Source organism: Gavia stellata, chromosome 4 (genome assembly GCF_030936135.1).
Source record: "Gavia stellata isolate bGavSte3 chromosome 4, bGavSte3.hap2, whole genome shotgun sequence".
Taxonomy (NCBI): Eukaryota; Metazoa; Chordata; class Aves; order Gaviiformes; family Gaviidae; genus Gavia; species Gavia stellata.
Window position 1 is genome coordinate 58107495 of NC_082597.1, and position 24240 is coordinate 58131734.

General features: G+C 51.6%; 2 protein-coding genes across 2 annotated transcripts; one reads left to right on the forward strand and one right to left on the reverse strand.

The window, feature by feature from the left end:
• Positions 1-6466: 6466 nt before the first annotated feature.
• SOX10 (SRY-box transcription factor 10) lies at positions 6467-14963 on the forward strand. The gene is given in 5 exon segments (XM_009811541.2): positions 6467-6528; positions 6530-6821; positions 6824-7254; positions 13580-13845; positions 14248-14963. Coding segments are annotated over 5 exon segments (1767 nt in total).
• A 4943-nt stretch (positions 14964-19906) lies between these two features.
• POLR2F (RNA polymerase II, I and III subunit F) lies at positions 19907-24047 on the reverse strand. The gene is made up of 5 exons (XM_059816943.1): positions 24013-24047; positions 23763-23832; positions 23453-23583; positions 21774-21845; positions 19907-20094 (listed from the first exon to the last, which is right to left on the reverse strand). The coding sequence occupies exons 1-5, from the start codon at positions 24030-24032 to the stop codon at positions 20004-20006; spliced, it is 384 nt and encodes a 127-aa protein (XP_059672926.1). The 5' UTR covers positions 24033-24047; the 3' UTR covers positions 19907-20003.
• Between the last annotated feature and the right edge of the window lie 193 nt (positions 24048-24240).

Here is a 24240-nt window from a genome sequence, read left to right on the forward strand (position 1 = left end):
TGCTCCAGCAAAGGGTACAGCCTGGTCCTGATCTCTCCCAGGCTGCCATCAATCATGTCCCATGATGTCTCACGAGTGAGACCAGCTGCAAACCCATAGATTTTTCCAAGCATTATGGTGGCCTCTCCCTTTTCTCCTCCCGCTTTTCCTTGGAGCATCACACTCAGGCGATCTTCAAATAAAAAGAGTGACTATTTGAAACCTTGCTATTTTTTCCAATTCTTTCATGACTTCCTCTGTGGATGGTTCAGATGGTCACCTGGCCATCCCCTCACTAGCCTCCACTTCCACCCAGGACTGAGTAACCAGCTTCCCAGCTATTTTATGGTCATGGTGATGGGGTGTGGTAGGGCCCCGTGGCATTTCCACACCGAAGGGGACATGCAGTCCTCACTAAGGATGTTGGATATACTATTTCTGGCTGGGGCAGCAGGACTTCCAGCATGGGTCAACTGTCCCTGCCAATGCAACCTTCCCATGACTGCCTGGGTTGCCTGGTCCTCTCCCTTTCTCTTTCTCCCTCTTGGGCCACCATGGGACTAAGCAAATCCATTCAGATCTCCCCCCACCACAGCCTGGGCAAGGAGACATTCCCCCCCTTCCAGCAGGAGGGCTGCTCCCCTCCTCTTCCTCACCGAGACCTCCACTCCAGCCATGGCGGGATCAGCAAGCCACAGGCCAGTGAAGATGCAAATCCCAAGTGGGAGCCGGGGAGGGTCAAGGGCTTGGCTTTGTCATGGGAAACCCCGCTCCCCTCCCCAGCAAGGAGAGAAGGGGAGACTTCTGCATCCCCCTCCCCAGCATGACGTTGGGATGGTCACCCCCTGTCCTTCCCACAGCATCACGGGGGGTCACAGCCAGTGAAAATCCACACCAGCCTGCCCGGCATGGGCGAGAAGGCAGCAGGAGCAAGACCCCCTCCCACCCCCAAGTCCCAAACCTTGTCCCCCACCACCCCTCCTGCCCCTCATTGCCTTCCGTGCCCACCTCCACGGGAAGGAGATTTTGCAGAGAGGCGGTGGCGCCCGCTCGTCCATCCCAGTGGCCACCGCCGTCATCTCAGCTCCTCCTAGCCTGGGTCTCCTCTCCCGTCTTTGGGTCTGGAGCAAGCTGGACGCTCTTAAAAAGCTTTTTATGTGCGCGCGCGTGTGTGTGTGAGTGTGTGTTAATCACATGATTGTCGTTCACCTGTATCCCGAACAAAGACGGAGCACTGTTTAAGGCCCAAACAAGAAAGCCGGCAAGGGAAGGAGGGGGGCTGTTGGGAAAACTGAAGGGGCCGTTGAGAGAGCGGGCGCGCGCGGGAGAAAATCCTTATCAAACTCCCAATTCATGGGTCTCCCTTTCCCTCAGCACACTGCGGGTATTGTTTGGCTGGGGGTGTGTGTGTGTGTGTGTATTTTTTTGAATGTCTGTGTCGCCCCCCCCCCGCCTTGCTCCCTGGCTCTGACGCTCTTTTACTGTATGGAAAGATTTTACGGGGAACCCCTCCCATTTTCCCAGGCAGTCCTGGGACAATACCAGTGCTGTGCCCCTGAGCTGGGCAGGGGACAAAAGCTGGCCCTGGCTCTCGTGCTGGGGATCCTGCTGCTCCTCTGCTGTGGACAGGGTCTCCCCTCTTACTCCTCCCTTGCCATGGGTGCCGGGGATGGTTGTCATCTAGCAAAATCCTTCCCCAGCAACCTCAGTGGTCCCATCTTGGTGGTGGAGGTGTCCCACCAATGTGGTCCCCTCGTTGAAACCCTACTGAGCAGGAGCCCCTGCCTGCCCCTGCGACAATGCACCATGCTCACCAAGCACCCAGCCTGGAGCAAGGTGCCTCTCCCATCACCCTTGGGAGCGGTGCAGATGCAGGGGCACCTAGCATGGTGGGACATCTCCACTTCCCACTCACTTTTACCCATTGCCCTCCTGACACGGCTTTATGGTGGAGCAGTGGCATCCTTCCACCTTTGCCTATTGGGGACTGAGGCCCAAAGAAAACATTTCACTGATGTGTCACAGTAAATTTGTGGCTTAGCAAGGTCTCTGGCTCATGAACCACCTTCACTGGAAGATCCTTCACCTGCAAAGGACTGTCCCTTTTTCTGGACCTGGAGCACCTCATCCATAGAAATATATGCTGAAAAGAAGGGGTGGAAACCTGCTATATGAGCATTTCCCCAGGGTCCAGTCATTAGGAAGACTTGCAGTTAGACAGACCACTTCTGCAGTGTTAGCTGCTGTGGCCAGGGGTGGCTCTTGGAAGGTCCTTGCCTCTAAAAAGGGCTCCCAGGGGACACTGGAGGAAGAGACATGCCACCCCAGTGATTCCTGAAACAGGGATGATCTCTTCTCCTTCCCCTCTGCCTGTCTTCTCACATCAACCGAAGAGAAAGCATCACACCGCTTCCTGCTGCAGTAGAGGTATATTTTCCACAGCTCTCTCCTGCATCTACCTCTTTGTAGCACAAGAGAAGACATGACACATGGACAGACGAGACTTGGAAAAGGATATACGAGCAGTCAGTGCTGTGAGAGGGGGCTGGAAACGGGGAAAAAGGCACTATAGGGAAAGAGAGTTTAGAAAGAGGAGGCAGGACCAAAGGAGCCAAAAAGCAAGAACTGGAGAAAGGCAGAATGAAGGGAAAAAACCTTTCCCTACCATTTAAATGTGAGGAGACACTGAGACTGCAGATTGCAGAGACTCTGTGGCCGGTACATGCTCCTTTGAGGATGTCCCTGTCTGCAGCTGAAGTACCCACAGCTCTTTCAACAAAGCACGAACAGGACCCAGTTCCTGTCTGACAGGTGGCAGCAGCCCCTGATGAGGATGGTGAGCAGTGGGACAAACACTGTCCAGAGCCCCGCGGGTTACTGAAATCCCTTCTGGGTTTGATCCCTTTCTTGCCCCAGTTGGGAGTGGTGGGTCAGACACTATTCTGCTTACCCAGACCCTGTGGCATGCAACACGAGCCCCACCACTCACTGTCTTGCTGGGGTCAAGCACTGTCTCGTTTTCCCCGCAGAGCCTGCCAAGAAGCCACTGTGTTTGGGGTATGAACTGAGCAGGCTGCGAAGCTCCTCTCAGTGCCCTGTGGGGTGCCTTTGATGGATCTTCTCCATCAAAGTGCTTGGAGGACCCCCGGCCTGTCGCTCCCTACCACTAGGTGCCAGCACCCTGTATCCCCACTCTAGAGGAAAACAAGAAATCCCTGCCCCGTGGTCTCTTTCCCATGGGGTCCACAGGAACCAGCCACCTGAAGGGAGGGAGAATAAACACCCTTACTGGCCATTTTCTGTGGCATTCCTCCTCCCTGCCCCAGGTTGGAGGTTGGCTGTAGCCAGGGGAACAAGCAGGGCAGTGTTTCTCGGTGGTGGCTGTCTCCCTGTGGGACAGAAGACCAACCCGCCCCTCGCTCCAGTTCTTCCACACCTCATATGCAGGATCCCTGCAGCTTGAGGATGACCCTTGCTGGCTGGGGGAAGATGCCATGAGCTCTGCAGCGTCATTGACTCTGCATCCAATGGGCCATGGACAACTTTGTATGAAGCGACTTTGCCCCATTCGTTTTTGCTGGTTATCTGTCTGCCAGACAGAGAGTGAGCTGCTAAAGTGCCCCCGCCTGTGCTGTGAGACCCCTTCTCGCGACAACCACAACCGAGGTCTCTCTTGGTGAGAGAACTCATCCCATACTGCAAGACCTGAGGTTCACCAGCCAATGCTTTGGTCAAGGAAGCAGGGCCTAGATGCTGTTTCGCTATGCTCTTCATTGGGTGTTCTTGGCATCCAAGAGAAAGGTACCCACATTCCTCTCTTCCAAAGGGAAAAAGGCATCATATGAAGAAGAGTATCTGAGCCCATCTTTTTTCTGGAGCAGGTAATGCTGAAGAGAAGAAAGGTAGGAGATGATCCCTTGAGAGTTTTTTTTGAGGGATGCAAGAGGCACCTTTAAGCACCTCTGTTTGCTTGATGCCAATGGCATGCAGCCATTGCCCCTCCCAGCTCTGTTCACTGAAGACTTCTCACTGGACTCTAGTGAGGTTTTCACTGCAGCCACCCTATGATTTCAGAGCTTTACTTACTCCAGACCATGGCAGGTGTGCAGGGGAATGGCCCTATGCTGTCAGCCAGGTCTGCAAGGGCAGCAGCCAGCCCCACAGGTTTGCTCTGAGGGCTTTAGCTCAGGTGCTCAGCACCATCCCTGGGACTAGTTCCCTTATGCTTCATGTGGTGACAGCCAGTGGTTTTGCTGGGTCTTTCTAACACAAAGTTTCTGGAGAGTGGATATCTCCTATAGGAGTTGAAAATGTTCTTGAAATCCCTTGAAGCTGGTTCCCTGGGTAACATCCATTCATCTCTTTGTATTTTCTGATTTAGCACTGAAGCGTCTTCAGGTTGGCTCTGCAGCAAGGAGCTGGGGCAGGAGCTGGGTTTATCTCATTGCTAACTCAGAAGGACCTGGGAGGATCATCAGATTTTTCATGGGTGACCTCTAATGGTTATAGGGTTGGTGTTGGTCTATACCAGCCCCGGTGACAAAGGAAACTGAAGAAGCCAACTACCAGAGGCATCTGGGAAGGAAAGAGAGCTAGAAAATGGAAGATGTGATGGAGAACATCCTAACCCATTGAGTGCTGCGATCCTTTACGTGTCCCAGTACACGAGCAGCAAAGGGTGAGTGAGTGTGAGAGAGTCCTTCTCGTCAGGAGACCTCCCTATCCTCATGAAAGATCCCACATTTGCCTTCAGGAGCAATTCAGCATGTCAGAGGAAGACGAGCCTGCTTGTCTTGGCAAGACCCCACAGAGACAAACATGTGACAAGCCGTTCCCTAGGGTGCAAAAGTCCTAAGAAGGTTCAAACTGGTATCCACAGGCCAGCAGCACGGTATTTTCCCTGGCCCTGATGTCCTCCATCCTTGGGACACCCCTGACCTCTTGCATCCCCTTCCCCACCCCACAGACTCAGGTCTGAATAAGGATGCCCTTTTGGCAGCGTCTTGGCCCTGGGGTCCTGGGCCAACTTGTTGCAGCACAGCAGGGTCCCCATGAGACTCCGTGATGGGGACCAGGGACTCATTTGGCACATGGGGGGCACCAGACCCCGCAGGAGCAACCATGCTAGCCGAGGTAAGGAGGGGGATCCCAGTCTTGGTGTGCACACCCACCTCCCCAAACCACCCCAGACCCCTTCTAGCACCCCACCACCCCAAACCCCCCGGGGCTGAATCCTCCAGCATCATCTCCGGGGCGGTGCCGCCGCCGAGAGAAGCCCAATGCTGGCAGCTCTCGTGAAGAAGCCAGCACTGGGGGAAAACGGGGAACGTGCTGGTGGCTGAGGTGGGGTGGGGGGCTCCCTGCGTCCCCTCCCCGCCATCCCCGACTGACTGTATTCTGGCTCTGAGGAGTGCTTGGCTCCACCTTCCGCCCTTCCCTCCCCCAGTGCTAAGCAGCAAAGCCAGCTAGAGATATCCAGCTGGGGTATTAGTAAAAACCAAGCCTCCCTCTAGGAATGGCACTCGCCTGAGAGCCTCCCCGCGCTGCGCGCCCCGAAGCCACCGGGGCTGGGAGGGAGAACAGGGCGGCTATTGGGATACAAATCACAATCCTCGCAGGATCTGCCCAGCACACCAGCCAGCAGCGTAAGTTTTCCTACCTGAGCTTGCTTGCACGCGCGCACACGTTCACTCGCACTTTTTTCCCCCTACTTTCTCTTACTTTTTCCAATTTCCCCAGCAAGGGTCCGTGTTGCCCTCCGAAACTGGAGGGATAGCAGCCCTTGGTCTGTGTTGGCTCTTTTTCAGCTAAGCCAGAGGCATGCTTTTCTATCACTTCTTTTTTTCTTTTTTAATTTCTTTCTTCTTTTTCTTACTTCTGGATGAGGGGGATAGAGAGGCCTTTATTTTTAGAGTGTTTCTTTCTCCAAGGGGGGAACTGCTGCACAGCAGCAGGGACTTTTAGAGGTGACTGCAGATAGAAGGAGAGAGGAAGATTGTGTGGGGCAGGCAACCCAAAGCCTTGGCTTGGCTCAAGGTTAAACTTCGTTTGTGTTTGTATCTCTCTCTATATATATATGAATGTGAATACGTATATGTCTACATACACATAGACAGGCATGTGTGTGGGGATGCAATGTAGATGTATTTTAAGTCTTTGGTTTATGAGCTGCGAGAGGAGGGTGAGGGATACGGTGTTCCCGCAGAGGCACTTTCCCTCAGCCAGGCTCAGGGTCTCTGGGTGTGGATCGGGGGCTTGGGTTTGTTCCCTGCCCAGTGGTGCCGCCCGCTCAGCTTCCCCAGCAGCTGGGATATAGGTTCCTTCTGGTTTATTGATACAGTGCCGGCGTTCCCATGCCTCTCCCCAGGCACTGCGCTGGCATTTCACCGCACGTCTTTGAAAGAAATGGGCACTTCCTCACACAAGTTTTGTGGCCGTCCCCCCAACCCTACTCCCCGTGGGGAGCTGCGCCCAGGCCGGACAGTCCATGTCTCTCTCCCTTCAGGTCCCCAACCCCCCTTATCCCTCTTGCCGCAGGCCCTTCCACACGTCAGCTCCAGACGATTGCAGAGATAGTGAGAAATATCCCAATTAATCAGGGGCCCCGACCCATCCCCACCCCCATCGATCACGGGTTTTGCGGTGTGCACGGCAATTGCCTTGCTTGCGCTTTTATCAAGCGGCCCCTGTCTCGTGGTCAGCTCTTCAGAGACCTTGGAGTCCCTTTCAGATTTGGTGGTTGCTTCTCCTTTTCTTTCTTTTTCCACCCTCTTTCCTTTCTTTCCTTTGTTTTTGTCTTCCTCCTCCCCTCCCCAGTGAGAAGAAGGACACCAAGAAGGAAGAGAGAGAGGGCTTGAGAGCAACGATGGCTGACGACCAAGACCTTTCGGAGGTGGAGATGAGCCCGGTGGGCTCTGAAGACCACCACTGCCTCTCGCCAGGACCCTCCATGGCGTCAGACAACTCCCCACACCTCACCAGCTCCGGGAACGGGGAGATGGGGAAGGTCAAGAAGGAACAGCAAGACTCGGAGGCGGACGACGACAAGTTCCCGGTCTGCATCCGTGAGGCAGTCAGCCAGGTGCTGAGTGGCTATGACTGGACCCTGGTACCCATGCCCGTTCGGGTCAATGGAAGTAACAAGAGCAAACCCCATGTCAAGCGGCCCATGAATGCCTTCATGGTCTGGGCACAGGCTGCCCGGAGGAAATTGGCTGACCAGTACCCACACCTCCACAATGCTGAGCTCAGTAAGACCTTGGGGAAGCTCTGGAGGTAAGAGCGGGCGGGTGGAGGGGGAGCGTGAGGGCTGAGGTCTGGAGGTGTCCTGGAGAGGACTGTGTGGTCATGTGGAAGGATGGAGACTTAGCGGGATGGAAGGGGTGTCCCTTGAGGGGACTTCCTTCCCTGCAGGGAGCCCCCTCACAGAAGGCATGGTTGGTGACTGGAGCAAGAGTGGTGGCTGGATGCAGTGAAGGCTTCCTCAGCAGAGCTCATCTCCATCCTGGGTGGCAGCCCTTTCCACGTGTTTCCCACTAATCTCCCCTGTTGTTCCCGACCAGGACACTCTTGTCCTTGTCCTTTCCTGCCTGAGTGCCAGGGGAGATCTTGTTTTCTTGGCTCACCCTCTCTGCTGGGCCAAGTTTTGCACTAGCAGGAACCAGGCTAAGCCCCATCCAAATTAACTCACGGGTGGCTGCCTCAAGCCTGTTTGAACTCGGGTGCCAAAGCCAACAGGGGTTATTTTCCGCGCAGTGCTGCAGCACAAGTGGGAAACCAAGTTATGGCCAAGGAGGAAGGTCAGGGGAAGGGAGCCAGGAGATCGGAGCCCCCCGCACCCAACCTTCCCAGGACGGTCCCAGTTTCGGCAGGCCATGCAGGTGCAGTGAGACAGAGAAGCAGAGACCCTGCTAGAAAGTGGGGCTGAGGCTTAGCAGAAGGGAAGAGACCTGCAACAGTCCCAGCCTTAGCAGGCTCTCTTGCAACATGCTGGCTCAAGCTAGCCCCATCTCCCTTTGCACCCAGAGAGATGCCCTCCCTTCTTGCTGGCACACACACGCTTGTCCTTCTGGCCCCACCGGTTTGTTGAGCCCATTTTCATTTTCACCGGGTCCTTTATGTACCCTCCCCAACCCGCTCCTCCTTCCTCAGGCAGATCAATGGGCTGCCCTGATTGATCACAGCTGGCCCATGGGTATGCAGAGAGCCGTCGTGCCCAAGCCAGGTGTGTCAGGCTGGCCATGCCACTTCTTTCCCATCTGATGGTCTCTGCTGATAACCAAATCAACCTGTTACACTTACTTTCTGCCACAAGTCCCCAGCACCGTCCCCACTCTCGCCTTGCACCAACCAACACAAACCAAGGCTCATGCAAATGGGCCCTCTCATTCTTTCTCCTGCCCTGATGGCACTTCATGGAGGAAGCCCTCAACCTTGGGTGGACCAAGAGACATTTTTCCAAGCAGAAGCAAAACACACCCTGTCCAGAAGCTGATGCCAAGGTCTCCTCCTGGCTTCAAACCTCCATGCTTGCAAGGAACCGAGCCCTTGGGCATTAGCTTCTCCCTCTGCTACATCAGCCTGTTTACTCCAACCCGTCAGTGTCTAGTGTAACCCCAGAAAAGGGATTTCTTTGGGAAGTCAAAGGCAGGGCGTAATTGCAGATATATCATCTGATGCTCTTTCCCGCTTTGTTCCCTGTTGCCTTCCCTTCCCTTTACCACAGCACTTGCTCCTGCCTGGGGCTCTGCTGCCAGCCTCTGGACTGTGAAGCTGTGCTGGAAGGGGTGTGTGTGTGTTTGGGGAACCCACCTTTTTTGTTCCCAAAATGTTATTTCAAGGTATCGTTCCTTTATTGCAAAATATTGCCGGATTTTAGAGCAACTGCCTCCCTCCCGACACTGCATTTTCCTTGAAAATACAGCAGAGCAGTGATACCCTCTATAGGTATCGCAGTCAGAGCACAGGGAGACACAGCCCCTGATCCATGGCCACATTCATGCACCTGACTGCCTCCCTGCTCCCAGGGCATGGCTCCTGCTGCTGGCCGCATGGGACTTGGAGCAGGGGGACGCTGCCGCTGGATGATGGTCAAGGTCCCCAGGTGTTTCTTAAGGCACCGTGTGGCCAGAGAGCGTGGGTCAGGCAGAGAAGCTTGCAGGATCAGGCCTGGGGTTGTTGCATGCTGCTGGGTTTGCTGCCCAGCTGTTTTGCTTGAACACATCTCCTCTCCAAGTGTCCCTAGTGCAGGCTGCGGCTTTCCAAGCCATGTCAGCCCCTATGGGGACCGTACAGCAGAGTAAACTGGGTTATGGGTGCAGTCAGTGTCTGGCCTATATAGAACCACATGCGTGTGTCTTTCTGTGAGGCTGGGGGGAAATATCAGCCCACAAAACTCCAGGGGAGGTGGCCCAAAGGTTACCAGGTTAGTAGCCCCAAGCCTCACCTTCCAGGCACGGTACAGTTGGGTCTTCCTCCATTGAGGTTCCCACTACCCTCATCTATGCTGTCCCCAAGTTATAGCTCCTACACGTCGGTACAACTATGAGCAGCTGGGTTTTGGTCTGGACAGCTTAGTCTCAAACATTTGACAAGGGTCCCTGCAAAGGGCCCTGGCCGTTTTGGTATCCTCACCCTTACAAGGTGGCCACGCAAACCCTCCAGCCTACATTGCTATTCGCTTTGGAAAATGTGGGCAACATATATCCACGTGGGCTGCTCTGAGCTTATACAGGTAAAGGGCACATTAGGCAGAGAGACGAACACTGGTGAGCACGGAGACTGCCTGCAGACCACCATTAAACCAAGCATGTCCCCAGTGATCAGTGCTGAGTGGGGATGGCAGAGGCTGGGAAATCTTCTTGAAAGGCAGCTAGCAGATTGAGCGATAACCTCAGTGCCGTCCCACATGCTCCTCTGCACAATGTGCTGCAAAGGTCCGGGTTTTTTTTTTTTAAGCCCGGCATTTGCTCTAGCCCTGTGCCACCGCCATGTCCTCCACGGGCCCCAGCCCTCGTTGGGAAGGGCTGCAGGACATGTCCCAATGGCTGCACTACCTGCCTGGCCCTAAGTGCAGTGCCAGGGGGCTTATGGCCCCATCCACCTCCCCCAGTCTGTACACACTTAGAGTGCATAAGAGGTGCAGTCAGCGAACCGAATGTACTAAAAAAGAGGAAGAAGGGAGGATTTCTGTGCTTGACAGTCATGAAATCTCACTTTCGCTGCTTTTCTTCCCCGGGGTAGGACAGGGAGCAGCTCTCAAATGGAGGCTGGCTGCTGAAATGTCGGCATGACTGTCAGCCAGAATGCCAGCCAGCACCACCTCCGGGGCTGAGAACAAGCGAAGCATGGGAAGAAAAGGAGGAAGGCTCAGCAGGGAGGAGCGAGGGGATGCAATGGAGGGATCTTTGCATGGGGGTGGCAGCACTCAGGCAGTAGGGTCATGCCCACAAAATTCCGGGCCATGAACGTGTAGGAGAGCCTGCATGGCTGATTTCTGCTCCCAGCCAGCCCTTGCCTTGCATCAGCCCCGATGCCCAACCCCATCACTGCACTGACTCATCGGCAGCTGAGTCCCGGCCCAGGGTAAGGCCTCTGGCCGTGGAGCCAGTAGCCCGGCACGCAGCATGGTGCAATGCCAGGCGGCAGAAGGGGAGGCTACAAGAGGCAGGCAGAAAGATTTTAGCCCTTCTTTCTCCTCCCGAAGCGGGGCACTCAATGCTTGCCCCTTTTCCTTCAGCTCGGGGGTGAGCATTTGGTGTCGGGGAGGGTGGTGAGGGCTTGGTTAAGCCCTATGAAGGGCTTTGCTCTGTGATCCATAACTTCTCTGCCCGTGCGAGATTCCTTTGCATTATGGCCTGGGGAGCGTGGGGGGCAGGAGGGGGAGGGCAGGAAGCAAGTAAAATCCAAATCCCCCCAAATCTCCTGGCCTTTGCCTGCTCGCACCAGTTTCACTTTGCTAAAGCCGATTTGAGCTCTGATCCCAGTGGGAGGGAGGAGAGCACAGGCAGCCTTGGAAAGGAGAAGGCAAAGACACGGGGAGTGGACTTGCAGCTATCCTGCTGGTGGCACTGCCCGTGGGCTGCTGTCAAAGGAAGAGGAGGTGAGGCACTTGGGCATAGCTCAGAGGGCAGGGATCTGACTCCTGCATAGCCTTGAGCAGCTCTGGTTCATGCCATCCATGAGACGGATCTGGGAGGCTGAGCTTCAGTCTCCATGGGAGGCTCTGCTCTGAGCTCACCATGCAGTCTGCCCTGCAGATCAAAGCTGGCTGTGCAGCCTACAGCCTTCTCACTCCAAGAGGTGCCCGTGTAGAAAGAGACCTTTAATTCCCAACCACAGCATCTTATTAGCTTTAGCACCATCTGGGCTGGGATTGCAAGAACACTGGAGCCTGGCTGCCTCGTACTGAAGTGTCCCGGGTGGCAAGGCTGCAGATTTTGCCTCTGTTCTCCATCTCCCAGGGAGATGGGGTGTTCTGCAAGGATGAAGGTTTCGCCAAGGCAAGGTTGCCTCCCAGTCCACAATGCCTACAAAGGCTGGCCACGATGTCCCTTTGGACCCCTTCGAGAGCTGTCTGGAGCAGCACAGGCTGAGGGATTAGAGCCCTCTGGGACGTGTGAGTGTGGTGTACGGTGACGGGAGGGAGGCAGGAAAGCTGGTGTTGGATTCACAGTGGCTCAGTTGCTTTAATCTCTGGGATTAAGGCAGCGGAGGAATGTGGTGTGCGGCTGCGACCTGATCAGGCTGCCTGGAGTGAACCCAGGTCAGCACCATAACGGGCTCCAGCCCATGCCACACACCTTCTGGCTGCCAGCCGAGGGGATGCACAAGGAGCAGGGGGAAAAAGGGGTGCTTAGGAACCAACTTGCTGGTGACCCCTTTGATCCCCCACCAGATTTATCTGTGTGCTCCTTGAGCCATGCCTCCTCTTCATCTTCAGTTTTTCAGGCCAGTTCAGGCCTTTGTATCCTCCTCAGTGCCCACAGCTTAACAGAATTGGTCACATTTTAGTGCTAAGTGCTTCAGGGGTACCAAGGTGCTGGCACAGCCCTATCCCCAGGTTGTTCTTTTGTTGGGGAGAAAAAGACATGGACAGCTCATAAATGGAATAATTTTTGCTGTTCAAGCTTTCTGGTCTAACACAATTTCCACATGCCAAGAGTAGCAAAGCTTTTAGGCAGAAACAAGCATTACTCAATATTGTATTTTAATTTCCTCACTAATGGAGACATATCTAAGAAGAGTTGTAATTACCAGATTTCCATCATAGTTAATAGGGAATAGTGATGGATCTTTGATAATTTCTTTTTTTAAACATAGTAGCTTTAAAGATATCTAAGATGATTAAGAGTAATTAATTGTGGCTAAGAGCAACTCATATTTACTATGTAATGCTCTCTGAAAGACTGCAGACTTCCACAGAACTCAGCAGAAAAATAATATGTGGTATCTCTGTGCCATTTCTAACGGCTGTTGGAGTTGCAAGTCATGGGAAGACTGGTCCCTTCTGAGAGCACTGGTTTCTGGCTGGAAGCAGGATGATCTTGAGCCACAAGGATATTTGAGGGGAAAAAACATAAAATGAAACTGACGTGCTTCCAGCCGAGATGCTGCTAAAGGCTTGAGCGATGAGCTTGATCTCATCTTCAAGTGCTCTGAGCCATCCTGCCCGCACATTTCACCATTTCCCCAGAAAGCTTGTCTTAACTAGAGCAGCCCATGATCTGGCAGGAATACAGAGAAGGAGCTTACATTTCTGCAGTGCCTTTGATCCAGAGACCAAAGCTCATCTATTTCTACAAGGCTAGCAACGAAGCAGCTAATTTTTTTACAACTGCTCAGCTAAGTTCAAGAAGGGCTGGTTGTTTGTGCTTCAGCCTTTTGCATTATCCATATCTAAGGTGAGCGGGAGCTCCAGGAATAGCAGAATACACTGTTTCCCCCACCTTTAAAATTTTCTTTAATTCCCTTCTAGGATATTGCAAGATGCTTAAAGGCCCAGCAAGCTCCATGAAGCAACATGGGTACTGTGGAGCCAACACCAACTGCTGCCATTTGTGCTCAGTAGAGCCTCAAACTCAGAGCAGAGCCTATGGAAGGGTGGGAGGTTAAACTGGAATAAATGCAGTCTGGGGAAGAGCAAGAGACATGCGGGAGGCAGCACTACAGGTAGCAAGGGTGTGCCACACTGCCTTAGTCTGAAGGATGATCCCAACTGCCCTTAATTTGCCCAAAGTCTTTGAAAGCAGCTTGTCCAGCCTTATTTTACACAGCTATGAAAGGCTGCGCTTTGCCTTTGGGCAACGTAAGAGAGGGTGTTGAACCTACTGAGGTGAGCATCATGCAGCTGGGGAAGAGGGACCAAGCGCTGGCACCAACCAGTGTCAGGGCTTAATAATTAATGAAGAGGAAAACATTGCTGTCTCCACTGAAACACTTCCAAGCTCTCCCTGTTGTTCTGGGAAATAACCTCAATGGGGCAACACTGCGACATCTGGATTTACACGCTGTGTCCCATGACGCTGCATATAGGTGGGTGTTTTTCTGACACATCTGCTCCTCTCCTTCCCCTTCTCTCTTACCACCTTGGCCTCTGCAGGCTGTTGAATGAAAGTGACAAGCGGCCCTTTATTGAAGAGGCAGAGCGGCTGAGGATGCAGCACAAGAAGGACCATCCTGATTACAAGTACCAGCCCCGCCGGCGAAAAAATGGCAAGGCTGCACAGGGTGAGGGCGAAGGCCAGGTGGAGGGGGAGGCTGGCGGGGCTGCTGCAATCCAGGCCCACTACAAGAACGCCCACCTGGATCACAGACATCCCAGTGAAGGGTCGCCCATGTCCGATGGTCATCCAGAACACTCCTCAGGTGAGTCCCAGGTCTCCGTGAACCTGCTGACAGGTTACAGCCAACTCAGAGGCTCAAAAAAGGCAAGTTGTCACAGTGAAAACCTTAGCAATGTGGCTCACACGTTGCTTGTGACCCAACAAATTCTGCTGGAGTCAGCAGTATAGGGACATGCCTGAGTTTCACAGGCACTTGCATTCCTCTGGTCAGGCAAGATATTGTTGCACCCTCCCTTTTTCCACAAGATAATATAAAAGGGTTTGGTTTTGGCTGGCCGTTTCTTTCTTCCTCCACTGAAGTCTCCAGCCAGACAGTTGCTGGCATACTGGGAGGAGCGGAGATGGTCTGTGTATAGAGCCAGGCATAAAGCAGTAACTCACCTCTTCTTTCTCTTTCCTCCTCAAAATGTTTTTCATGTTGCAGGTCAGAGCCACGGGCCCCCCACACCTCCTACCACCCCTAAGACTGAGCTGCAGGCAGGCAAAGCCGAGTCCAAACGAGAAGGGCGTTCCCTGGGGGAAGGGGGAAAGCCACACATTGACTTTGGCAATGTGGACATCGGGGAAATCAGCCATGAAGTGATGTCCAACATGGAGACCTTTGATGTCAATGAATTTGACCAATACCTGCCACCCAACGGACATGCCGGCCACCCAGGCCATGTTGGGGGCTATGCAGCGGCGGCGGCTGCTGGCTATGGCCTCGGGAGCGCCCTGGCTGCAGCCAGTGGACACTCTGCCTGGATCTCCAAGCAGCATGGAGTCTCCTTGTCCACTGGCACCTCATCAGTGGTAGACTCCAAGGCCCAGGTGAAAACAGAGGGGTCCACCCCTGGAGGTCATTACACCGACCAGCCCTCCACCTCCCAGATAGCTTACACATCCCTCAGTCTGCCCCACTATGGTTCGGCCTTCCCCTCCATCTCCAGGCCCCAGTTTGACTACCCAGACCACCAGCCCTCAGGACCTTACTACAGCCATTCCAGCCAAGCCTCTGGCCTCTACTCTGCCTTCTCCTATATGGGACCTTCCCAACGTCCCCTTTACACTGCCATCTCTGACCCTGCACCCTCTGTGCCACAGTCCCATAGCCCCACACATTGGGAACAGCCTGTGTATACAACTCTCTCCAGACCATAGGGAATGGGGAACAGTGACCGAAGCAGCGACGGAAAGGCTCCAAAGAATCAGCGCAGGCAGAAGAGCCTCCGAACTCCGAGGTCACTCAGTGCCATCCAGCCACCAGAACCCACTGAGTATACAGAACTGCCTTTCTCGACCCCGGCTATCGCTGGCTCATCCGCCTAGAGGAAGGTTTTTCGTCCTTTCGCCCTTTACCAATTTCACGCAGGCCATGCGACTGGCTTGCGACACCTTATTGGCCTTCTAGATGAGGATGATTCTAGACATGGAGTGACTGGTCCGTGGTGGGTTTCGTTGTGTGCACCCTGGACTGTACAATGAGAGAGACTGTCCTTTCCTTCCCCTCCCCAAACTGCTCCAGGGAGTTAGCAAGTGTTTCAAACAGGCCACAACGGCTCACACTTTGTCACCTGCTGTGGGTGAAGGGTGGTTGCTCAGCCTTGGTGAACATGTTATGGGAGGAGTAGTAGGGAGTACGGCACAGCTGGCTTCCTTGCAATCAGCGTCGTGCAGCAGTCCTGCCCAAGATTCACACATGCATGAATCTTGAACCCCACTGGAAGACCAACCTACGCTTGCTTCCCTGTTGATTTCCATAGCTGCACCCTAGCTTTTCTCCCCACTTCTCTCCATCCTGTCTCTGTTTAATCCCACACTCTTTCCTGCATGGAGATTTTAAGGCTTGCCTGAACAACGCGTAGGACTCCGGAACTGCATTGTCGGTCTTAGTGTTACTCTTATCACACAGCCTGTGTGCGCATGCTTGTTCATGTATGGAGGTGCAGGAAAGATGGGGAAGGATCAGTGAATCATTAAGGTGCTGTGGGTGAATCCTCCTTTCTTACAATTACTCTATATCGTTCAGTTATGTCTGGCATTTCTGGCATCTCAGTCCTTTCTAATCTCTTCAGTATCCCAAAAAACCTCTGAGCAAACTTGGTTCTTGCTCTTCCATGTTTGACTGTGCCTGCCTGAAATGAAGAGGCACCAAGAAAGCTACTATGCACTTCCCAACACCCCGAGTTGATTCCAATACTCTCTTTGAACCTCCGCTCCAAACTCAGGCTGATGGGGTGTGCATCCCCGCTCGTTTGTTCATAATGTCTTCCAGTCAGTCAACACTTCCCTTCTACCTACGCTGAAGATGGAAAGACTCCTGTGGCTTTAAGCAAGGTAGATACGCACCCAATATTGGATAAGTGTAAAGAAAAGGAGCCTATTTAGATGCAAAGGCATTTGTTTTCCCCTTTGGGTTTCAAACTGGAAGCGACCAGCTCTTGCAATCAGATCAACCTCCTTTTTTCAGCCCAATATCTGAGGACAGTCTGCTTACTTCTCCTTTGTCACCTCCAGGACTGGGGTGGTTTGTCATGCCAGGGAGCGAACTGGCACAAAAGTTGCTGCAGGAAAAGATGACTCCTGGCAATTGATCGCAGAGACACATCCCAACAGATATTCCAGTCTAGAAAGGTAAAATATTTTGACCAAACGTGGACTGTGATCGGTGCCGCTGAATCCCTCTGCTGATATGACTGTCAGATGCCCTTCCTGCCTTCCTTAGCTATGGATGACTTCTCCTTGTGGTGTCTGAAAAGATCATGTAGAATGGTTGCTCCTCGTACGCATGTAACCTCTTCCAGCCCTGTCCCCTTATTTATGCAAGTAGCACCTTCCTCCCCCACCTCCCTTTCCCCAGTCTCTACGCTGTCCTAGCACCATTAACTCTGCATTAAACATACGGAATAATAAACTTAAAAGTTTCATTTTCACATGTCTGGGGTTTTTGACTTCTTTCCTGAAATTCTCTGTTTTTTCCCCCTGTAAGCGTATGATGGGTCACACCACCACCACACAGATCCTATGCACAGCCTTCCTCTGCCTGTCATGAAGAGGACACAGACAGAACTCTGACTGACTTACCAGACTCCTCCATGGAGATGAGACTCATCTTCTGTTCACACCCCAGCTCCAGTCATTTCTTCAGTGAGAAATGTAGTAACACTGATTTCTGGTCTTCAGCTCAGACTCAGCATGTGCAATTAAGAAAAACACTGTTTTGCATGTGCTTCACCCAATAATTTTAGTGTGATTGTTAATGCTCTCCGGAATAGGAGTGTGGGGTTTCTCATCTTGGTTCCTCATCACCAGGTGACAGATGATGTACCTTCAAAAAAAAAACTTCCCCACATACATAAACTTGTGTATTTTGGAAGCAACTATTGGTTTCTCTGTAGAAACTCTCCCCCCCAGCCTCTTGCCTTCCACAAGCAAGAACCTAAATACAAAAACACACACACACACAGAGTATATTCAAGAATAGATTTATATACCTTCTTACTTGTTGAAGAAGACATCCTGGGTATAGTCAGGTCCTGGGAGGCTATCTGAAGATGTTCGGAAAGAAAATGCACAGCAGATACCGGTCTGCTTAAGAACATCTCTCAAGGCCAACGGTAGCAAGGTAGGATCCCAATTAACACAGACATTCCACAACAATTACAAATTGATTCCAAAGGTTTCAATGCAGATGCATGTGATCAATCCAGTGAGTTTGTGTTCACTAAACGCTTTATGGGTGAGTAGAGTAAGCAGGATGTCTAGGAACTGTGGAACATGTTCAAAGCCTTTTAAAACTCACAGCACTATTTGGATGAAGTCCTGTATAGGGCCAAGAGCATCATCATCAGAATGGCTTAATGGATCTAACAATGGTGATGCCAGCTAAAGAGCTCCATGCAAAATAGGACTGTGGCCATTCACTGGAGAGGAGGAGAAATTGCTACCCCAAATTACAGGCTGTGGGAAAAGTCCAGAAGGGAACTACTGCACTGCTGAGTAGGTCAGGAGCATGTGTGAAGAAGAAGGGAAGCCGTGATGGAGTTAGGGGTAGAAGACCTGATCACAGGGGTGGGAGAGAAAAGGGACGTGGTGCGGACAAACAGAAGAGCGGACAAAGAAAGTTCTTAACCACACACAAGTACATTCTCCAGCTCTTCAAAAAGCAAATTAAGAAAGTGAGCATGATCTGCCTCAACCATTCTCTAGTGGAAGTGGATGCCTCCTCTCATCTAGGAGGGTCCTCACAACTAAGACAGGACTGAGAATACCGCTGGTAACAGAGGGGTTAACCACTCCTCCTGCAGCCTAGCAAGAGCTGGCCCAGCATCCTTCCCTATCGCTTTAATCGTATCTGATACAGATGCAAGGCTGGGGAGGGGAGGCGGATAGGGAACAAAGAAGCCATTTAAAAAAAAAAAAAAAACTACAAGAAAACGAGACCCCCGCGCTCTATGGCGGACGCCAAAATGACTGCATAAAGGCACCATTTCAGGGCTGAAATTTCACCTCACCAACGTGATTAAAGGATTCCATGGAGGGTGGGGGGAGAAAGCTGAAGGCCACAGTGCTGCAAATTAACCTTTTCTTGGTAAGGATGGCCTGGACCAGGAAGCATTTGTGTTCCTCACAGTCAACCCCCTTCCCACACCTGCAAGCATCTCCACATTCCCTTTGACCTGTCATTTTGCCCAGGGACCCATTCAGCTCTCGCATTATCACCTCCAAAACCAGCCCCTCCTGTGCACACCAACAGAGGAAGGATGAACCAGTGCTTTTACAGGGAACAGTTAAGAGAATGATATTCATGGTCGGTTATATGAGCTGAATTCCCAGGCAGGTGGATATAAGCTCCCTTTGGGACATAGATGTTCATGTGCAGGCACCAACCACACATACAGCACGAAGAATGCACGCTTTATATATAAGCACAAGCTTTAACACAAACTAGTTCGAAATATTCTTCCTGGACCAGCATAAAGAGAAAAATTAATGTAAAGCAGAAACCGTAAGTGAGGTGCACCTTCCCTCTTCTCTTTAAAAAATGAAAGTAAATAAATCCAAGAGCACTTCTTAATAAGATAATTGAGAAAGACTCGGTGTGTTCTGCCCAAGAGCTCAGATCTTCCTCATGCAGAGCAAGAACCTTGGAGCACACAGATCAAGAAATGAAAACTAGGTAGTGGCTGGCTGGAAGCCCTTGCAGACTGTAATGCATCCCCCTAACTCTTGATTTGAGCATGTAACCTCCCTGTACATCAGAGGTGAGAGTGCAGGTACCTGAAGGGGACAAATGACTGCTCTTTCATCACACTACAGATTAAAGGAACTCTACGATTTAACTACTGTTGTGCCACCATAAAAAACCCCAAGAGTATGTACAACTGAGATGGCTGGAGAGAACCCCCACACCCAGGACCACCAGTTCCACCATGTGTCAGAGAACAGCTATACAAGGAGCAAGCATGGCAACAACCTACAACTCCTGAGCTGGTGGGATCGCGAGTGGGGACCACACTTTCAGCTGGGGCAGTGCCACTGAAAGGGGATCCCCACCTCTGATAAGCAGCAGGAGCAGGGAAACAATAGGTGATTTGATGAGAGCTGCTCTATGATACTCCTGAGAAGCCCCACAGCCAGCCCCAGTGAGAGAGGAAATTGGGGGTTTCCACAGCAACCTGCTAAGGGCACAAAGGCCCAACTGTCTAGAGGGAAGCAATGGAGGTGCCTCAACACTCCCGTTTTAAGAAGGGACAGGGGTGGAGGGCTGGAGTCTTTCCGAAGCCAAAGTACCTGCAAGAGCATTTTTGTACAGCAGGAGTTTAATTGGCTATTGGTCCTATAACCAGGGAGGAGCAGTGCTGGAGGAGGAGGAAGTAGTTACTGCAGTCTTTAGCCTAGCTAAAAGGTAGGGCCTTTGCAGGTGAAAAGAAGCTGCAAGAAAAGCATGGCACTTGGCTCCCTAATCTTCCTAATATAGCCCATGACACAAAGAAAGAATAATGACCAAGCTGGTAGAGAGAAGGAAGAAAGTCTTCTCTTGGGCATGCAGGTCTGAGATGAAAGAGAAAGTGGGAGAAAAAAAAAAACCAAACACATTTAACTTAAAATGGGGAGGTTTATAATTTATTTACACAAATATAAACAAAAATAGAAACATCTCTGGAAAAGGAAAGAACCAAAACAATGGCAGGAGGCTGATCAATCTGTGATAATTAATTCATCCACACCCCAGTCTTCATAGCTCCCGTCTGGTAGGTAACGACGGATGATTATGGGGATCTTGCGTGCTCTGAAGGGAGGACAGAGATGTGAACAGAAATGCCAGAGCCTTCACTATACCACTTCAGCAGGCAATGGGAACTGAGGTGCTTAGTGGCTTCAGTAAACTCATCAGGTTTAACTGAGAGATCTGTGTAGCACCAGTGATTTGGTATTATATAGCAAAGGGAAGTCCCAACAACCTCCTCTCTTTTGTAGGTGCAAAGCACTGAGCACCCTTAGATTCGAAACAACCAAAGACCTACAGAAGGTCAGCCCTCTACTGCTACTGCAGAAGTTGAGCCCTGTGATCTGAACCCACTATGAGACAACACCTAACACAGATATAGAGGGAAGGGGAAAATCAAGGGACTTAAAAAAAAAAATCCACTTTTTGTTTGATGAAATATTTTTCCCTCACAAGATACTACAAAAGTGGCAGAATTCTGAGAACCTTCATGACAAACTGATATTTACAGAGTTTTTTGCACCCTGAGAGCATCAGTTACATTTTAAGAAGGATATATGAAATAGGAACTACTCAGGTACCAAAACCTGGCACAGCTGGTGTGGAGCACAGTATCTGCTAACAGTGCTTCCAATTAGAAAGCAAGAAAATGCTGAACACAATTTAACTTAACGGAAGTAGATTTAAGTCAGCAGAATGTAATCAGACAGTCTGGAATCTAACCAGGGCATCAGGTTTCAACTGTATCAGACTTAAAAAAGTAATACAACTTCTTTAATGATCACATTCAGGGCTGCTGTTTTTCCCGTAGCAAAGTAGCTCACTCATACCAAGAATTACAACTGAATTTTGGCACAGAACATGATGCCACTATTCTTTTGTCACACCCTGACTTACTTTTGAGAGCTCACACTCAGACTGTGACCATAAACAACTCAGACTGAGCTTGGAGATCTGACAGGAACTTGACCTAAGGAGCTTTTGGCAATGATAATTGGAGCTGTAAAAGACATAAAATCTGCAAGAACAACTGCAATGCACTGAGAAGCTGGGGGAGCAAAGGGACAATTCAGTTCAAGAACAGGCACTTAATCAGTAATGGAGTCCAGTTGCTCTGCTTGAAGGATACCTGCATGTGATCTAGGTCACTGACCACGCAGGCAAACTGTGGGCCAGCAGGAAGCTCTGCTGTGGAAAGGTGGGCCTGTAAATGGTCATCCAGAAGCTGCCTCTGCTACAGTCAGAAAGGATTTATTTATCTTTCTGTAAGCAGGACATGCCTCACCACAAGCACAATAAACCAAGCATGGAAGGGTGTGGGAAAAGAACATTCTTAACAGGGTCTCCACACCACCAGCCTGACCCTTATTCTACTGTTTGCCAGCACTTCATTTGAACACAGGTCTGTTCAGATGACTGCATCAAATCAATTCCATTCAGGGAATTAAACTGATTCCAGAAAGATGAGGATCTTCAGTTCTCATCTCAGAAATAAAGAACACTTGGACTCCGAAGTAAAGGAGGTCAGAGTACTTATCATCAGTAATTTGCACAAGCAGCTAGGATGGGAGAGAGCAGCTGCAGAGAAGTCCCTAGGTGAAAAAGGGGAAGGCAACTGTAGTGCTCACTGTCATCAAGGGAAGACAAGGTTGTCTCAGAATAAGCTGCTAAATGCTGGGACGAGGAGAGGACTGCTTGCTTTATGGAAATCAATACGCTCACTGTCAAAGTCTGGGACTTACTTGAGTTCTTTCATGGCAATCAGCAAGGGGTCTGTCTCTCCTTCCAACTCCACCATCACAGGGGCACACATCCTGGGACAGAACAACAATCGTTTGAGAGAATGTACAGAGAAGGAAAAGGGACAGCTAAGCACACGCCTACCTATGTCATCTGGACAACGGTCAGTTTAAGTAGGAGGGTGGGACACCACCTTGGCAAGTCTGATTTGCTCTCTTATGCACTTTGGGAAGAAAATTCCCCCAAATGGTTACGGACTGAGCTTGTACTCGACTGTTCTTCTTGCCCCATCCATCAGCCTCTGCTGACCAGCTGGCACTTGAGAACCAGTCAGATCCATACCCTTCTAGCTACCCTCTGCTGTACTTAAATGTAAGGAACAGAGCAATTCTAAAATGCATAAAATAAAGAGGGTGGAAACACTGTAAAATGAGCATGCCTCCTACAACTCCAGCACGTCTCTTACATTCTGATTTGCTCACACCTTCCAGGCTTTGTTTGGAAGAAAGCGAGTGGCTGGATTTATGATGCACTATACCTTTAGGAAGAAAAAAATTAAGCATTTTGCAGAGGGTTGTAATAGCAGAGCAAACATGGGTGATGCTATCTACCCATTAGACAGCAGCAGCAAAAAAGTTCACGTTATGCGTGGATAAGGCCACTGGGGGCTGCTGCTGGCCTAGGTTCAGCACTGAAGGCAGAATATGCAGGTGAAGCAGAACCAGGCACCACAGTATTTTGGATTAAAGGCCTGGCACAAGCCCATCTCATCTCCCCCATTTTTCTGGCCTTTCACCAGTTGAAAAAAAGTGCACAAAATAGCTTCACAGAGCGAAGACTGTGCAAAGAATAGCTTGGTAAAGTGATGATTAAAGAAAGATCTGATCACCACCTACGAGCTTCTAAACGATGTAGAAAAGAGGTATTATTTTGACGGTGGATATAACCAAGATGAAACTCAGACATGTGCTTTCAGACAAATCTTGCCACAGCCTAATAATCTCACTCATAAGGCAGTTTTTCAAAAAGCACAAAACTTTTTAATATGTATTATTAAAACAAGTCTAGACAGGTAAATGGATTAAGTTGAGAGCAGCCAACCTTAAAAGCACTTAAAATAGGATTTAAATATTACTACTTATTATAAATGAGGCCCCACTATTCCAAATACTTTAAAAAAAACCTTACAGCTTGCCACAATGCAACTGCATTTAAAACAGATTTCAGGTTAGTTACTCCATTCCCAATTCCTACAGCCCTGTGGTATCAACTGAGGACATTCTGGAGCATCCCTCACTCCAATGTTGGCTTTTGCAAACCAGTTCTGAGCTTTCCAGCCCACATTGGCTCTCTTATGAAAGAGAAAAATCAGGATCAGCTTGTCACATCCCCTACTCATTTTGCCTGTGACCTAGGAAGGTTCACTGCAGCTGCTGAACGCCCCTGTTTCTAGGCACAAGTACCACAGTCTCAGCCAGGGAGAGATACAGAGACTTCACTTGCAACTAAGAGCTCCATGGTCCGGTGCTTCAGTGTTGACCAAGATGGTGATCCACAAGCACAGCAGTCATATAAGGGATTACATGAGATCCAGGAGTTTTTAGGGAAGGAGGAAAGCAGCTTTGACAGGGAAGGTAGAAGAAGCTGTGGCGACGCTTGAGATAGGCAGTGAAATACTCACGCTATCTGGAGGGCACGAGTGCCCAGGACTCTAGCTCGCTCATATTTGGTCATGTAGGGGGTAGTGATCCGCTTCTGGTTTGCCTGCTGCCGCTCTCCCGAGGGAAGGATTTCCACGTTCTCCTGTCCCTCCTGGGGAAAGCAAAGCAGCGCTGCAGCTCGGCTGCACCCACCACCGAGGCCCCGCGGTGCTGGGAGTGCCCCTGAGGCCTCCCCAGCCCCTGCAACCGCCTAGCCGGCCGCGACGCAGGCCTGGGGTACCGACAGAGCCTGCCCGGGGCGGCAGGCGCGGCGGCCCGCGGGGCACCCACCTCCTCTGCGTTCTCCAGGTCCTCCAGGCCCTCATCCTCCTCCACATCGTCGAAGTCGTCCCCGTCAAAGCTGCGGGAGGGACACGCACGTTACGCGCCAGGCCGGGCCGCCCCCGCCACAGGCTCCCCCCCGACCCAACCCGACCCGCCGCGACGCGACACCCCGGGGCACGATACGCCGCCGCCTCGCCTCGCCTCGCCTCGCCTCGCCTTCCTTTCCCTTCCCAAGCCCGTCAGACCCCTCTCTCACTTGTCCTCGTTGTCAGACATCTTGCCTCCCCGGCACCTTCCTGCCCGGCGGAAGTAGGAACCACTTCCGGGTGCTCGTCGTGACGCTACCGGAAGTGCTCCGGCAGCGCTGTTGCCGGGGCGACGCACCGCCCGGCTGCCCCCCCCTCCGCGCTTCCGTTCCCTCACGGGGCGCCGCTCGTCGCTATGGAGAAGTCGGAGCTCCGCGGCGTGACGTCAGCGCCCGGGG

Excerpts from the sequence above, each read along its gene's own strand:
- POLR2F (XM_059816943.1), bottom strand. The coding sequence starts at position 24,032 with ATGTCTGACAACGAGGACAA. Across the intron at positions 23,584-23,762 it reads ACCTGGAGAACGCAGAGGAG|GAGGGACAGGAGAACGTGGA; the intron begins GTGGGTGCCCCG and ends TGCTTTCCCCAG. Across the intron at positions 20,095-21,773 it reads ATTGCCATGAAAGAACTCAA|AGCACGCAAGATCCCCATAA; the intron begins GTAAGTCCCAGA and ends TCCTCCCTTCAG.